The sequence below is a fragment of the Fukomys damarensis genome, unplaced genomic scaffold (assembly GCF_012274545.1).
Source record: "Fukomys damarensis isolate Sample0158 unplaced genomic scaffold, DMR_v1.0_HiC HiC_scaffold_19, whole genome shotgun sequence".
NCBI lineage: Eukaryota > Metazoa > Chordata > Mammalia > Rodentia > Bathyergidae > Fukomys > Fukomys damarensis.
Genome location: NW_022900931.1, coordinates 34259325 through 34277319, shown reverse-complemented (window position 1 = coordinate 34277319; position 17995 = coordinate 34259325). Strand labels below are relative to the sequence as shown.

Genomic DNA, 17995 nt, shown 5'->3' with positions numbered 1-17995 from the left:
GAGCGAAGGGGCTCGGATGCGGAGCGGGCGGTCAGGGGCCCCCCAGGTCTCCTCGTCAGGGCCTGGTCACCCTTTTCTTCCACTAGCAACTTCCCCTCGGTCCTCTTCCCTGCGCTCAGGACGGCGGAGGAAGGGCGCGACCTGAACAAACAATCTCGGAGAAGAGAGCTAAACTGACCTTGTCTCTGAAGATCCAGCCTCCCTGCATCCAGGAGACCCAAGAGGAACCGGGGACACACGTTCCTGATGAGGTTATTGACTGTTTCCTTGATGCCTTCGTACTGATTTAACAGGTCACAGACCTTCTGGGCCTGACCGCCGCCCTCCGCAGACGGCACCCACACCATGTCCTGGAAACTCAGGAAATCTGAACCTTCAAAAGCCGCCTGCAAGAAGCTTTTTGGTCTCTCACCAGAGCGCAGCTCACAGCCGGCCCTCACCTGCACGTTAAAGGGGTCTGGGGGCGGGAAGGAAGGAGAAAATGAGCTCCGATGCAGAGAACAGGCGACTGTGGGAGCCTGAGGGACTCATCGGAAGTGGAATAAAACGTTTTCAGAAAGGCGTGCGAATGAGCCAAAGATACATTCAATGAGAAACAAAGGCAGGAAAAGTTTCTGGGGATGGAGAACGCGGCCAATAAGAAATAAACAGTTCAACGGACAAGATATTGGGCTGAGCACAGTTTGGGGAAGTGGCAAGGGTGCCACACACTATAAACCGGAGGGTGTGGGCAGGGCCTGTGGGAAGGAGAGGGAAGTTCAGCTTTTCATGATGCATTAAATCGGCCACCACAGTTGGTAGACTGTGGACGTAGAGCTTTGGAGATACTGAAGACTTGTATTTTAAGGAAATCAGTGTGAGGTGATTGTGTGCCCCTGGATTGTACACCACAGAAAGGGATCCAAGAGGAGAGAAGACAAAGCTCAGGGAAAAAATATTCCTGGAGCAGCTGAAGTCTGGAGATTGTGAGTCACTACTTGAAATATCCCAAGTCTGCGTGCAGACTTTGATGGTGCGATGGGAAGATGGAAATGTCCCAGCGAGGAGCAGAGAATATTTCCCAGAAACAGAACCTGCAGGAAATCTTTTAGATGAGTCGATGGCACTTACATTTGATCTGTAATTGACTGTGATAGGTTTCAGCCTCTTTAGCTAATCCAATGAAGTAGAAACGAAACAGCAGCTCCAGGTCGCCCAGTTCTTCATTGCTGAAGTTGCCCCTGGACCAGGGGTGCAGGAAAACGATGGTGCCTGATTCACTTTCCCAGCCATGGGTCTGCAGCTCGCCCAGCCAACCAGAGCCCTGATTCTGTGCCCATGATTGGTTGGCATAGAATGATATCTGGATTGCTTGGAAGGTGTGTTCCTGGACCACTGCAGAAGAAGGTCGAGTCATGTAAAACAAACAGAAGAGGCAGGAGAAAGAGAGAGAGAGAGAGAGAGTGGGAAGTGAGCTGTTTCCCAGAGGAGCATAATGCTTAGCTGACATGATGACAGTTTTCTTCCAAAGGGCCCCTGCCCTTACAACACCTCCAAAAGAATATACTAATATACTACACCTGGAGACGGCTTTTCACATCGTAAACCTTCTAGAACTCTAAGTAGCCCATCTTGGGAGGGCCCACAGCCCTCCACCCTGACCCACCCACCTGGGAAGCTCGCAGAGATGTTCTTACCGCGTGCGTGGTCACTGCCTGCCAGGAGAACAGCCAGCAGCGGAAGGAGTGAAAACAGCATCTGGAGACGGCTCCTTCTCTCCGCAAAGCTGGCTGTTGAAGTCTGATCTCAGCAAGCTCACTCTTTCCTGTGGGTACAGTTTTCTCCTACCCGCAGTCTCCTCCCCCAGCCTCTGATGGCAACTGAGAAAATCTGCCGCTTCCTTAGCCTTGGGCCTCCTGTATGATCTCTCATTTCCCCTCCAGCTTTGAACTGAAGTTATTCCCTCCTCACACAGCTGTCCGTCGCTCTCCTCGCCCAGCCCCATGCTGTGTGTGTCACCTCATCGACCACCCTCGGAACAAGTGGCATGTGACATGTGAAGGTCTCTGCTCTCCGGGTCTAGAACCTCATCTGTGAAGTAAACAGCCGGAGCTGCGAGGCCTCCTCTGCTCCCTCCATCTGTGCTGTTTCAGTGTCCTCACGGCCTCCTCTTCCCCACCTCACCCCTCATGCCCCGGCTGCTCGGTCCCGGCAGAAGAGCCTCTCCCAGGACGGGTGGCGTTTGCCCGCCGCACGCTGACCCACGCACGGTCTGCCCACAGCCTCCCGTGGCCCCCACACCTCTTTCCCCTTGGCTCTGCTTCCCTATTTCCTCCCACTCTTGTCCCTAGTCTCTGTCTTCCTCCTTCTCACATCGACAGCCGTGGAGTGGGAGGAACTCCTGCCGGGACTTCTTGGCTGGCAGCAGCAGCCCTGCACGGCCGGACACCTGGACGGAGCGGGGGAGCTTGAGAGCCTCTAATTCCAACGTGGCATCAGCGTCCTTTGATCTGATCTGTGCTGCTCCTCATTTCCACTCCCACGGTCTTTTCTTTCTCTTCTCTGCTACCTTGCAAGTGCAGGGTCCTGAGTTTGATCCCTGGTATAAAAAAAGAATTGCTCTATCACTTAATCCTTAGATTTTTGTATGAAAACACATAAACCACAAGCAAGACGTTTTTTATTACAAGGTAGAATACAAGGAAGTAAAAAACAAATCTAATAAAACATACAGATCCTCCATTAATGATCACTTTAAAAATTATTTATATATGCCTACAATGAACGCATGAGATGAGGAACTCTGTAAGAAATAAAACAAATAAATTGAAAACAAAGAGGAAAATGGAAAACTGACATTTGAGATAACCGGGACATTGTCAAGAGTTAGTTCCCAAAAGCTCTGTCTAGAGTATGTGTATAATAAATGTGCAGGAGGATCGCTGTGAGTTTGAGACCAGCCTGGGCTGCATAGTGAGTTCCAGGCCAGTCTCAACTACATAGTGAGACCCCGTCTCAATCCCTCTGCCAAATGTGCAAATTGAAAGACATCTTCTACAGACGACTGATGAAATTGGTTTAGGAAAAAGCCATCCAGGAAGGCAGGCTCCCCCACCCACTAAGTATCTTGTAGACCAAAACTTAGGCTTTGGTAGAGGTTTTTTCTTTTCCTTTCTAATTGTCCTTGCAAAAAAATTGTAATCACATCAGCCCACACTTGAATTCAGAGTTAAATGACGTGATTCTACTTGTCTTATAATTGCAATCCAAGAAACTAACAATAAAAAAATGGTTCTTAGCTGGTAATAGCACTGTGTCATTCAGCAGGAGCAAACACAAAACCGATTTCCGCCAACGCACAGTCCACGCAGCCTTCTCTTTGCTTTGTAGCTCTGATATACATAAAGCTTGGTTTGCCGTGGCTTAAATAAAACCAGTTCCCCGGTGCCATGGCTCAGATTTCAGTTGCCACAATCCATCAGCCATTGACTGTCTGCTGGAATCCAACATTTTGTTAACACAGTAACCCCTACCACCAAATCAATGACTTTGCTTTCCTCAGTTCCGGTTACCTGTGGTCAACCGCGGTCCAAAAAAAATATATGGAAACTTCCACAAACAATTCGTAAGTTTTAAATTGTGACCATTCTGAGCAGCGCAATGAAGTTTTGTGCCCCGCCTTGCCCAGGAAGTGACTCGTATCTTTGTCCGGTGTACCCGCGCTGTGTGTGTGACCTGCCTCTTACTCCTCCAGCAGTTGTCTTGGCTGTCGGGTCGACTGTTGGAAGACTATCAGAGCCTGTGTTCAAAGGACATTTCTGCTATGATTTAGCCCTCGAGTGTCCCCCACATTCTCACATGTTCAGAGATGGGGCTTCTGGAAGGTGCCTGGATCACGGGGCACTAAACTCTCCAGTGCACTGATCCATCGATGAGTTCGGCCGCTCAGGGTGCTCCCAGAGATGAGCAGCTTTCCAAGGCAAGGCCCCCGCTCCCTGACTTTGCCTTGAGCCAGCGGGCCATGGACTGAACCCCTTAAACCATGAGGTAAATTAAACCTCTCTTCCTTAAAGTCATGGAGTCACCTGTTGTGTCCAGCAATGGGAAAGCTGGTTAACACACTTTCTAGAAGGGTTCCACGCTACCGCACCCACGGCCCAACCTAACACTACACCACGCGCGTGTCGCTCACCTCACTCCGTCCGTTACGGAGCAATCTGTCATCTCACAGCACCGCAAAAAGAGGGGCTAACGCAGCACGTAAGATACTTTGAGAGCAACTACATTCGGGCATTGCTACAGTCGTTCTGTTATTAGTCATTGTTATTCACTCCTGTGACAGCTGACTGGTTCCCTTGAGAAAGAAATGCCCAGCTCAGCTGGACAGCATAGTTCTGTGTGTGGCTGAAGGGATTTACTCAAGATTTGCTGGGATTCACTGGGCATGAGTGATAGTGACCAGCGAGCTCGCCAGCTGACTGGTATAACGGGAAAGGAAGGAGGGAGGCTGCTCTGGTCTTCAGAGGAGCTCCAGTCTCTGCCTTCACCTTGGGCGTCGTCTCCTGGCCTCCAGCACAGACCCTTCGGCCTCCTGATACGGACGGACACTACACTGAGCTCCACCTCTGACTGGACCCTTCCGATCTTTAGCACACAGACAGACAGCCCTTTTGCACTACTCCACATTTAATCCTATGGGCGGCCACTGTAAACCAGTCTTGTAAATTCTTAGGTATTTGTATATCTTGCCTGAAATCTGTTTCGCTAGGCAGCACTGACCCATACAAGTATAAGACTTGAAATGGCTCGAGTCATTCTTTCAGCATCAGAAAATCAAGCCTGTGGATGAGGTCATTCAGGCAGGAAGGCAGAGCGCAGACTCACAGAAGCGTCCGGACTAAACTGTGCCTGAAGTCTGAGTGACACATTGGCCAATTCATTTCCTTGGCTGTTTTAGCCTATCCGGGCGAATTGTAAGCTTCCCACCTCAGGTACGTGGACGCCAGATATTCAGCTGATTTTTCACTTCCCTTTGTGTTTCTGAGATTGACTATTCGTTACAACGGACTTCTTTTCATTTATTCTCCTTATGTGTGTTCTTATTTTGTTAAACTTTTGCACTGCTTTGATTTCAACTGTGGCATCTCAATCAACCCCTGCCGTGGACTCGTCTCCTATTTTTGTCAAATCATTGATCCGGGATCAAAGTGGTAGTTATGCTGCTGGGTAAATAATTCTTTGATCTTTCTTTGCTTCAGCTACATGGAAGCAAATATATTCCCTCCGAGTTTTCATGGAGGTGAAAAGACAACGTAGCTCCAGTATTTAATAAATCGTGACGTGTCATGGTAACGATGGAAAAATAATCAACATATACAATGTTTCCCCTTGGATTTGCACCTGATAAAATTCATCCACCCATCCATTCATTCACCACACACTCAGTTTTATTATTTGTATGGCAGACATTTTTGCTGAGTGGTTCCAAAAATGTAGGAGAAGTAACCACACCCCTCAGGTACTGAAAATATAATGCATCATCTCTAACTCCAAATTTGTTCCTCCTTTAATGTTTGTTTTTCATCATTTGAAGTCAAACCTCATACATTTTTATTGCTTTCATTTCCAAGCTTTTCTGTTTATTGAGAAAATCTCTGAAAATTGTTTCTTTCATTCCTGATTTTTGGGACTTATCAACTTCAACTTGGGATTTTAAAATTCAGCTTTGTCCTTTCAAATTATATATATATATGTTGGTTTCCTAAGTAAACACTCTGTTAATCATAATGGATTCATATTCCAAGAACGGAAGCTTTCTTTAAATAGAAATTTTATCAGGAAACAATTGAACCCTCAGCTATAAAAGGTGAGGCAGGTTTACCACTGGACTGGACAGGGAGTAGAAATGGTGGATAAACTTCCTGAGACTTCTCAGTGGGAAGGAGTTGGGTGGATTGTCAGTCACCAGGCAGACCATGGGAGCAGGAGAGAAGAGAAAAATGGAGCAGTTCCATGTGTGAAGACCTGTCAGGAGCTGCTCACCGTGCCTTAGTCTAGCTCCTGTCAGCTCCTGATGACTTGATTTAAAAGTAACTTAGTCAAGGGCCAGGGACTTAGCTCAGTGGGGCCGCTGCCTGCCTCAGAAGTGCGAGTTCCTGAGTTCGGTTCCCAGTTCAAAAAAAAAAAAAAAGTAACCTGGTCAATTTGAAAGATTATATGCTCAAAACATGAAATTGTATTGAATGGTAAATGTATATTACTATTTGATGTTTTTCTAATGTATTGATTCCTAAAGCTTTAATTTTGCCTTACATTTTTATCGGTATACAGAGATTTCTCTAAAGTAAACACACAATTGTGACTGGTTAGAATAGCTCTGTAAATAAGAAGTCAAGGCAACAACAAAGCCCACCCAGCAAAAGTAAAAAGTGTACATTTGAAGGCCAGGGATTTAGCTCAGTGGTGCCGCCACCTGCCTTGCAAGCACAAGGACCTGAGTTTGATCCCTGGTACCAAAAAAAAAAGTATACATTTGAGAATGCACTTGGGACTGTCAAACTGAAATGGATATTGTCCATGTCTATTTTATGTAATAAAAAGATTTCAAAATTAATAAGGAAAAGACCAAAAATTACAAAATGAATAAACGATGTGAACAAGTCACTCCCAGATGATAACACAAAAGTTAAGATGCAAGATACACTCAAACTCACGATTAATTTAACAATGCAAATTAAAGCAAAGTACCATTTCCATCACCAAACTGGCAAAATCAAAATGCTAGGGAAGCCCAGTATCTGCAGGGAAGCAGGTGGACGAGAATCTTTTCCTCTGACAGCAGTGACGTGATGCTGGAGAGCTTGCACCGGCGTCTTATCTCCGCTTGTACCTGTCAAGCTCACAGTCCCATGGCTGAACACATGCGCTACCAAGTGTCCACAGCGTCCTGCACAGAGACACATGTAACCATGTCGGTCATGACACTGAGGAGCTCACAATAAACACGTGGACGTACACCTGGGGACCCTAGGCAGTCAGTGGAAACGGTGCACAGAGAGATGTGGGAAGGCCTCTTAGTCCATTATGTGTGAAACACACAGTGTATTACCTTCCGCTGTGCCCAGAAAACAAAACTACATTTTATACATAGAGACAAAGGCTGAGATACTAATATGTTGCCATGTAGGAAAAGGAAGGAAAGGGGACTCATGAATCCATCAACCAATAAAAAGTTGAATCAGTTAGACACAGATGCCCAATTAGAACAAATGAGATTCACAAGCCACAAATAGGGAATAATTAGCTCAACAATTCTCACTTGAAATTCTAAACCAGGACCCAAAACAAGAGCTGGCAAATAATTATGCTCTATCACATAAAGACTGAATTGAGAGAAATTAAACCATGGGTTAACTTCTTGGGGAAAAAAATCATAAAAATGTCTAATAATGTATAAAATTTCTCGATTTCTAAGTACAGATTTAAAATGTCTGCAACATCAAGCCCTTCTTGTTGAAAATGCCAGGCCAGAGGAAATGTAAAAAATAATAGCAGAGATATATTATGTAAATGATGAATGTCATTATATTGTATACCTAAAATGTACCAATAAAATTAATTTTTAAAAATATTAGAGGCTACAGAGTGGAAGAAATGTATATATTTAACCACAAGGTGGCAGCAGAGAGAAAAATGAAGTTTCAGCAGCCTCAAAAATTGAATCCCTCAAATCATCCAGCAGCTTACAAACCCTTGTGGTGGGTTGACTATGAAGTGAATTGCTGTGGTCAGGGTGTGGAGGATCCACCTGAAGATTGTTACCAATGGCCATAAAAAGAACTGAGGGGATGATCTTGGCCTGTTGATTTTCTAGGAGAAGATTGCTGCAGATAGTTTTCCTGATGAGAACTAGGCTGTTCTCGTCTGAGGAGGAGCTCCGGACCTTGCTATCTGTAGGAAAGCCTGATGCTTTTCATCAGGGGCGCTCTGATGGTAAAGACCATGAGTGCCACTTCCTGGCTCCAACGAGGATCCCTCGGCTTGGTGGCACAGAGCCTTTATCTCATGAGCATAGATTTTCTGGTTACTGCCCTTGGGCCTTCCAGGTGCAGATCCTCAATACAGACAAACATGAGACACTGCTGTGGGCTCCAGGCCACTGGCTCGACTTGAGGAGGACACTGCCTCGGACTCTAAGCCTTTAGCTGGATTTGTGTGGGAAACTGCTGGGATCCCGGCCTTCAGTTGAATGTTTGGGCTTTTAGTGTGTAATCTTTCGAACTCCTTTGCATTTGACCTTTAGATAATTATCATAAAATAACCTTATAAGTTCTGTGTCTTGTATTTAATGTATTCCCTGGCCCAGTCCTGCTGACTACAACACCCCTACTTCTATTTATAATAACTTCTTGGTTATAACAATAATTTTAAATTCCTTAGAAAGCGTACATATACTGTTAAAATATATCAATAAGAACATAAGAACAGAGGCCAGGAGAACATATAAACAATAAAAGAGAAGCCAAGGAATATAATTTTTTAAAAGTTTCATGATACCCTCTATACTGGTTAAATGTGAGGGCTGAAGCTTTACTTCAGTGGTTCCACCACCTGCAAGCCCAAGGACCCGAGTTCAATCCCAGTACCAAAAACAAACAAACAAAAATCCATTACATCTACCACATCTGGGCTGGGGATTTGGTTCAGTGGTTCCGCCGCCTGCCTTGCAAGTGCAAGGTCCTGAGTTCGATCCCCAGTACCAAAAAAAAAAAAGTGCATCACACATTGCTGTAGAACAATAAAATGATTAAAGCAAACTCAGCTGCATAGTACAGAGTGCAGACGGTACAGACAACAAGTTGTCCAGGAGACTGTGGCTTCCCAGTCTGTGGACACAAGGAAAATTCTCCCATCATTTCCTCTAGAAGAGAAATTATTTGATGCAGTGAACAGTGTCCTCAGAAAAGTTGCTTCAGTACATTCTATGGGATTCATAGGCCTGTGTGTTAGTGTCTCTTACATAAGATGACTTTGTCAGCCTGCAGTAAAAAAATTGGGAAAAGTGAGTTTACATAAAACTTGGCCCAGGACTGCAGCTCACTGATGTTCTAGAAAACTTAAGGGTGGATCTTATGTTATACTGTAGCTATAGGGATAACAGACTCCCAGTGTCTCACTGTATCAGCCACTTTGCTGTAGCTGTGACAAAATACCTGATACCTGCAAAAGGAGGAGAGGTTTATTTTGGCTTGCAGCTTCAGTGGGTTCAGTCCATGGTTGGTGAGGCCCAAAGCAGAAACAACCTGGCAGAATGGGATGGCAGAGGAGGACAGCTGTGCACAGCACGGAACCAGGGAGCACAGAGAGAAGGGAGGAGCCGGGGATGTGATCATTACATTAACAGTTGATCATTAAGCAGCAATAACCAACAACTAAAGTTTCCCAGGGAAGATAGAAAGATGCCGTCACCACCTATGTTCAGAAAGAAGATCAGGCTTGGGCTGGTGCTGAGCTCTGGGGTCCTTATCTCAAAGGGTTGGCACTTGGAGGAGCTTCGTGAGGCGTCCTGTGTAAACCGGATGAGAGAGGGAGGGAAGAACCGATCTTCCTGCGCTGGAGGAGAAACCTGAGGAGCGAGGGGCAGGGACTCACAGGAGGAGGGACGTAGGGAGGGAGGAAGAGAGGTGGGCAGACGGGTGGGGGAGGAAAAACACAAAACCTCACCAGTGCTTCCCAAACCAGAACACAAGACCTGCCTCCAGGCCGAACCCAGGGACGGTGACTTCCTGCGGATTCTGTTGGACACCAGGGACGCTATTTCAGATCCGCTCCTTGTACCCCAGCCACTCCCTGTTTCAAGTATTAGTCTGGGCTTCTCCTGTTCGTTTGAGCACCGACCTCACCCGTCTCCCCTTCCCGTTTTCCTCATCCCTCTGCCTGTAGCTCAGCGTCCTTCTGCGCCTGTGGGTCCCTCATTTCTAACTCTTGCATTCCGTAGGTCACTCATTTGCTTCTTTTTGGATCTAGAATCTCTAAAGCCCCGATTTTTCAGCTGCCCTCTACCTGCGCTTCAGAACCATCTCCTCCATTTCCAGCCCGGGGCACCCAGTGACGGACGATGTCCTGCCTTCCAGGCCGCTGCGCTCCGCTCGGCAAGACAGCCCCGCCGCCTCCCCAGCCGCCATGGCCAGGGTCACTGGAGCGGCCGTGTCTCATGGGCACTGGGCAGGACGTTCCCCTATGAGCTTCAGGCTGCCCCTGCTCACCTCGCATCCGCATCACCCACACGGGCTCGGTGCACAGCAGCAGCCAGGAGGGCCGAGACCTGACCTCCACATCGCCATAGAGGGCCATCCTTCCGCCCGGGACCCAGCGCTCATTTTCTCCTCCTTTGGCGCTTTTTATGCTCAAGGGAAGGGGAAGGTACAATTTTAGAACAGAAAACTTTGGAGAAGGGCTACAGGACTCAGCGGCTGAGCCTCCCCACAGCAGAGACACTCCAAGTGACCTGTGGGCAGGTGTCCCAGAGCAGCCCGTGTACCCGTCCCTGGCTTCTGATGGAGCCACGTGCAGACTCCAAGCCCTTGCCCACCATTTGGAGCTGGTCCCCGCGAGTGCTTCTGGACGCCCGCAAAACCACCCCCTTGGGAAGCTGCCGGGAGAAGCCCACGAAGGCCCTCCCAGGGTGCAGCTCATAACCTACTGCTGGCTGCGCCAGTGTTCAGTGAAGGTGGCAGGAATAGTGTAAGGTGAGGGGAACTAGTGTAAGGTCTGGGGTGTAAGGGGCTGGGGGACAGGATGCAGTGGCCACAGCCATGCGCAGAAGGAGAACAACTGAAGAGGTTGAGTGGGGGAGGGAAAATCTCATCTCAAGGAGTCAGGCAAAGAGGGGAGATTGGTGTTGATTGGAGGCCAAGGAAAATGTGGCCACGGGATATTGGTGAGGAAAGACAATAAAGCACAAGCTGTAATCAGTTGGAGAAGTGTTCAAGACACCAGAAGAAGCCGGGCGTGGTGGCGCACGCCTGTAACCCCAGCACTTGGGAGGCTGAGGCAGAAAGAGCAGCCTGGGCTACACAGTGAGTTCCAGGTCAGTCTCAACTACATAGTGAGGCCCTGTCTCAACCCCTCCCCCAAAAAAACCCCAAAAGACTGAAGGTTCTGAAGAATCCCTGTCCAACGTTAGCAGCCGCCCAGTGTGTGCTTGCACTTTTATGCTAGAGATGAGGGAGCTAAGATGCCAAAGAAAGGGTAGGCTGTCCGTAGAGGAATAGAAAACAGACTACTCGTGAGCCCTGGTCTGCACGCCCACTGAGGGAACTGAAGTCACATTCAGACTGAAAAGTACTTACGGAGTTGTGATGTGTAATGACATTTGGATAAACTTTTCCAGCCCAGTCTGCTCCTCACTGAATCTACCCCTGGACCAGGGATACAGGAAAAGGACGGTTCCAGAGCGGCCATTCCAGCTGTGAGTCTGCAAGTCACTCAACCAACCCAAGACCAGTTCCTAGAAAAGGATAAAGTCCAGGTGACCGGGAAGGTGATAGGTGCTTGGGTCCCTGTGGGGCAAAAAACAACACAAAACAGAATGGGGTTGGGAAGAGACACTGGGAAGGAGAGAGTAGGGGAAAAAGAAGAGTTGGGACTCTCAGGCTGAAGAAAAGGAGGACCGTGGCTTTCTGAGCAGAGCTGTGCCTGCCCAGGTCCCGTGGTTTATTGACAATCTTCGGAGGCGCACAGGGATCTAGAGCCAGGGAGGCTCACACCGGAACTCCGAATACCTGGGAAATTCAATGGCGCGTGCACACACGTACACACACACACACGCGCGCGCGTGCCCTTCTGCACCCAACTGGACGGGTCCTGGAGTCCTTAGCAACGTCATTGTCACTGCAAGGACGAGAGCAGCGCAAACAGCACAGCGCGTGCAGGTGTCCACCTCCCCTCTCAGAGGGCTGCCCTCTGCGTCTGTTCTCAACAAACTGCCCCGACGTGACTCTTCTGACTTCCTTCTCCAAACAACAGATGAAGCCCCCTGCCTACAGTAGAGCAAACCCGCCCCTTCCCAAACTCTGCACCTGCCACTCACGGCCCTGCTCATTTCCGCTCTGGGTCTGGCTCTCCTCTCTTACCACTGGGGCCATTTCTTTTTTCAGTCGTGGGGATCAAATCCAAGGCCCTGCGCATACTTCTACTCTACTGACCTGGAACTCACTATGTAGCCCAGGCTGGTTTCGAATTTGCAGCGATCCTCCTGCCTCAGCTTCCCGAGTGCTGGGATTACAGGTGTGCACCACCACACCCAGGCTGACACAATTTTATTTAGGATATTAAGCATGCTGAGTGTGAAGTTCACTTAGAGGGCTCTGTGGTAAGTATTCTGTTACTTACAATATGAATCTGGTGAGCATTTGGGAGAACTGAAATGAAGAGTATTCTGAAAGCATTTATCCAGGATTCTTTCTCATTAACCCACTTGTCTGTTCGATGTTCACCTGCCCTAAGCCATTCTCTGCTGGATAAGTTTATCTTCTTTCATCATGGGGCTTATATAACTGCTTAAAGCTCTGAAATATTTGTATTGTCCCTATAAATGTGTTTTTCCTCTTTATTTGTTATTTTATGGATTAAAAGAAAGCAAATGCTTTCAAGCAAATTGGGGAAAGAAAACAATTTTCTACAAAGTTAACATTAGGCTACAAATCTTTGAGAAGAAACTGAATATTATAGCACCTACCTGTAACCCCAGCTACTCGGGAGTCTGAGGCAGAGAGATCATGATCGTAGGATTAGTTTGAGCAACATAGAGATACCTTAGAGTAAAAAAGGAGAGAGGAGAGAGAGAAAAGGGAAGAGGAGGAGGAGGAGGAGAAGAAAAGAAAAGCACAGAATTCCCTCCCATACTTATGGTGCTTAAAAAGCTGAACAATTAAAATCACAGCTTGTTGTGACTCCGTCAGAGACCCAAAGTGTCAGGTCAAGCATGTAACTGAAAATCTAAGGAAAAATGGGATGAAAACTCTTGCTTCCTTGGAACAGGTACAAATGCTATAAAAGCTGTTAAAATGAATTCAGCTAAAATTATCAACAAATTACTAAAGGCTGGGTCAGTACATGGGAGCCCTGACATTCACAGGGGATTCACATCAACCTCTAGGTTCTTTTCCATGTCTCACTGGGACCCTGAAAGGTTGACACATGGGAAGTAGACCAAATAAACCCTCTCTTTCAATGCAGGCTTGAAGTGTGACAGCCAGTACTACATGGAAAAGCAGGAAGTTCTAATGAGCTCTCTCTCTTCTGCTTTCCACATCCACAAAAAGCTTCAGCCTGCTAGGAGAAGGGCAAAAAAATCCTACTGCCTTTAAAGTACAGGAGAAAACCCCCTGCAGCTGTAGGGAAGGAAAAAAAATGGGAAGGGACAAGAAAAAAGCATGTTCCTAAACTACCAGAGGTCCCAAACTGCTGGGAGAAAAGTCGGAACAGGTATATGATCCAAACCTAAAAAGTTAGAAAACAAGTCACCTGCTTAAAAATGAGGCTGAACCTAAACAGATTACCACCCTCACTCCTCTACCCACGCAGGTGGCGAATATCAAGTAACAAGAGCCGTCTACGTCTGGAAGATGGGCAAGGACATGGACAAAAAGAAGGCTGAAATCCTATCGTTTGCAGGAAAATGAATGCAATTACGAGACCGTCTGTTCCAGAAGTCAACAGAGGAGTATCAGTACCATATGTTGTTTCTCGTATGAGGAAGCTGTTGCCGGGGACCCGAGTCCTAACACGGCCAGGCACTAACACTGTGAGGAATCAGCTCTTGGCGTCTTTGACTGAAGATTAGAGACAAGGCACTAGGATGTGACGAGGCACAGCACGGGCAGGGTTCATTGCAAAATGGGAGATGCTCAGAGCACACTGTAGGCGCCAGCGCGGGCAAGAGCCAAAATGGCAGTCGCGCTGGATGAGGCTACAGTCACAGGACTAACTGGGTCTTCAAGGTCTATGCATTTCTCCTTCCAAGGCCACTGTTCTTCTGTGGGCTGTGTTTTTCTGCTTCAGAGAGAAGTAGGCCCATGTTTCCTCCGTAGGTAGATATCTCCCATTTAGCTGTTTTGAGATCTTAAGGTTTTTCTAGCCCCTCATCCAAGGTCTGGACTTTGTATGGGCCCTGGCCCTTGTCAGTGTGCTCAGAGATGTGACATTTTCTCATGTCTGAAACCACAAGCTCGTGTGGATTTTTTCTGTGGCTAATGAGTAAGAGAGCAATGGAAAAAGGAAAAAATCACATCGTCTTTGCTTTTCAAAGAGTCCCTAGTCATCAGTCTCCAGGCCAGCTAATGACTAACTTTCTGCCCAACAGAAAATGTTAAAAATGTTGATCCGAATGAAGAATAATGATTACTGGTTTGGGAAGAAGGAGTTGATAAATGGAGGTTGGACTTGATCACGGCTCGCTGTATGCATTTGTGACTGCATCACACTGAACTCTACTAATAGGCATATAGAATGCATGGAATCAAAAATTTAAAATCTTAGATGTGTTATGTACATGTACCAGTTCTCACAACAAATATAATCACTGTGTACTACAAATGTACTAAAAAAATTTAAATTTTGTTTGTTTGTTTGGAGATAGGGTCTCACTATGTAGTTGAGACTGACCTGGAACTCATTATGTAGTCCAGGCTGGTCTTGAACTCACAGAGATCCTCCTGCCTCAGCCTCCTGCGTGCTGGGATTACCAGCATGTGCCACCACCCCCGGCTTATAATTTAAAATTCTTCAAATTTAAAAATTATTAAATATAATTCAAGTTGTGTATTGACTGCAGAAAAAAAATTTAAAGTAAACCTTTTCTTTTTATATATAATTATCTTAGATGTTTTAATATAACAAGATGCTGATTAACGCAGAAAATTGGCACTGAGAAGAGGCATTATTGCTGTGACTATGCCTGATGATATGGCGGAGACTTTACAACTGGTTTGCTGACGGAGGTTGGGAAAGTTTGGAGGAGCAGCCTAGAAAACTTCAAGCTAAGTAGGTGGAGTTTTGTAGGCAATTACGGCTAGAGTGCAGCTGACCTGAATTCTGACAGAAATGTGCACAGTAAAGGCCAGGCTGATGAATCTTCAAACGGAAGTGGAAGACTCGACTGGAAAATGAACTAGAGGCCTCCCTTGTTACACCATCTCAAAGAACTGGGTGCATTTTTCCATGCCCAGAGACTTTGTGGGAGGCTGAGTTTAAAGATGACAAACTACTTTACTTAGAAGAGATTTCAGCATAGCACAGAATTCAGGCAGTAGCATGGGTATCACTGACTGATTTTCACTAGATCTGTAGTGATAAACAGGAGCAAGGAGGAGCAGAATAGAGAGAAGTAGAAAATGGGTTAGCTTGCAAAGGTGTATTTGTAAAGGTATGTCCAAGGAGACTGCATTTGCTAGTACCTGTAAAACTTTTTATAGTGCCAAGTGGTTGGGCACGGTGGCACAAGTCTGTAGTTCCACCTGTTGGAAAGGATGATTCAGGAAGATCACTTGAGCCCAGGAGTTTGTGCCAAGCTTGGGAAACACCCAGAGATACCATCTCTTACTGCGGCACTAGGAAGGAAGGCTCAGTCACTCAGGGGTAGCTCAGAAATTTTCAAGGACACTCCATTCATCAGAGGCTCAAAGGTATAGAAATACAAATTTGTTTCAAAGATTTTCCAGGACAGAGTCATTAAAAAAAAAGATCCCCAACACACCCTAACTCTAACCTGTAAGGACTGACTAATACAAGTTTCATGTCCTGAAAAGAAAATAAGACTCACTTCTCTTTTAAGAGTATCAAGAATGTTGAGACATGTTTTAAAACCATCATGTCATAGCTACTGAGCTATAAACAGAAGTTGTACAATGGTACTTATAAAATAGGAGAAAAACTGGCACCGTTTTTAAGGCACTGATTAATGTGGGGATTGTGTGTGTGTGCGTGTGCGTGTGTGTGCGTGTGTGTGTTTCCCCAGTGAAATGTAATTTCAGTCTGAGAAAGTCTTCTGCCTGAGCGTGCTGGGCTGCAGATGTCCTGGACCTAATTTCTCTCGTGAAATGGTTCCTGGGAAAAGTCTCAGAAAGAGAGGCACCGTGATCCCCGAGAGCCCCTCTTGAAAACATTTCATGAGGCTTCACCCTTATCGAATAAAACAGGGCTCAGGGGGAGTCCATTAAGAGACAGAAAGAGCACTGCGCGGGAAAGAAGAGGAAGAGAGCGAGCTAGAACTCACCCAGGTGGACTGCGCTTTGGGCAAATCTCATGAGTCAGACCGAAGGTAAAGAAGAGGACACAGCTGTGCAAACTTTGTCGAAAGTAAAACAGCCTGTAATCCCAGCACTCGGGAGGCTGAGGCAGGAGGGTCACTGTGAGTTCGAGACCAGCCTGGGCTACACAGTGAGTTCCAGGTCAGTCTCAAGTACATAGTGAGACCCTGTCTCAAAAAACCAACACCCCCCCCACAAAAAAAGGGAGCCAGCCAGGGTCGCATGAGTGAAAGCTGGAAAGGCTGGAGTCAGCGCAGCCTGGAGGAGCCCCAAGGGCTCACCCAGATGGGGGCGAGCGGGTCTGTGTCTCGGACTCCACGGGGCGAGTAAACAGCGCGGCTGCCCGGAGCCGATGTTCCGGTCCCCACCGTGAGCGTCCACACAATTTCTCGGTGAAGTGTGTTTCAGAAGCGAAGTCCAAGGTGCTCGCGCAGCTTGGAGGCGCTGGCTCGGCTTGCAGGGTCTTCCGCCGTCCACCCGGCCCTGGTTCTCAGTAGCAGCGCCGACAACCTAACAACCGCAGCAGAAAACCCCAGTGGGGGAGACAGAGACTCCCGCAGAAATGAAAGCGTTTTGTATTTTGCTACCACGTAAGCTCTTGTTTCTTTTTGAACACGGACATGCCGTGCTACGAATTTTTGTGTCTCCCCGCAGTTCCCGTTCTCCTACACTTTCCTGGGCCGGAGCCAATCCTGACTGCAGGACAAAGGCACGTTCTTGCCTGGGTCCGACAGGAAAATTATTTCCCCAACCAAAAAATGCACGAATTCCCGGGCTTTCCCCTTGTATTGTACTCCCTTTCACCTCCAAAGGGGCTTTGTTTTCATCTAATGATGTCACGATCAAAAGCACACACGTCAATGAAAAGAAACACGATGCTCGGCATTATAGACACATCCGTCTCCTCGGATTTAGCTAGAGAGTCTGTGAAATAGGGTTCAAAGGTTCGCAGGTATTTCCTCGGAGATTCCCAAACTTATTCTAAAAACAAATAAAAGCAGGGAAAGGATCAAGGATTGCCAGGGTGTACTTGGGAAGGAACAAAGTAGGAAGATCTTCTAATGGCATCGAGACTTTATTATAAAGCTAAAGTAACTGAGACGGGTTCAATGAGACAACAGGTAGATAAAATAAAGGAAAAGAATAAGGAGTCCAAAATAATGACAGATACATACATACACGTGTACATTTAAATGTAATAAACTCGGTTACTGCCTATCAGTGTTCTTGGTCGACAGATTGTCATTTAAAAATTTTTTTTACATGGGTCAGATTGCCAAACAGTGGCCCATCCTAGTTTTCCCCACAGAAAGGAATCACAACAAAGCGGGCACAGCTAAATTCTGAGCAGAGGGACCAAGGCAGGAAGCCGCAGGGCAGGGGAAGCAGGAGACCCCGTGTGCAGCACACACCAAGCCGCCCCTAACTTTCTCCTGTCCCCACCTGGTGGGCTGGGAGCGAGACAGACTCAGCAGGAGCCCACACCACTGCCCATCTAAGCTGGCACAGACCTGATACACAAAAGTCGTATGAAAAAGTTGTTTTGGGGGCTGCCTTGCACTAAGCTGAACGCCTCTAGAGCAGGATGCGTGGGTGCGTAGAGGTGCACATCGGAGGTTTGCTCGTGCCCGCTGGAAGGCAGGGCTGCGTGCGGACCACAGCGGGCCTAGGCGCAGGGAGGTTCTATCCGCTCAGGCCCGGCCCAC

General features: G+C 47.2%; 1 protein-coding gene across 1 annotated transcript in view; it reads right to left on the bottom strand.

Annotated features, from left to right (window-relative positions):
- LOC104860228 (T-cell surface glycoprotein CD1c3-like) overlaps positions 1–1752 on the bottom strand; it is a 4594-nt gene extending 2842 nt beyond the window's left edge. The window contains exons 1-3 of the mRNA XM_019207082.2: positions 1677–1752; positions 1111–1374; positions 5–457 (exon numbers count right to left, since the gene is read on the bottom strand). Of these exons, the coding sequence (XP_019062627.1) occupies positions 5–457; positions 1111–1374; positions 1677–1737 (778 nt within the window). The 5' untranslated portion in view covers positions 1738–1752. The remainder of the gene's footprint in view (positions 1–4; positions 458–1110; positions 1375–1676) is intronic.
- Between the last annotated feature and the right edge of the window lie 16243 nt (positions 1753–17995).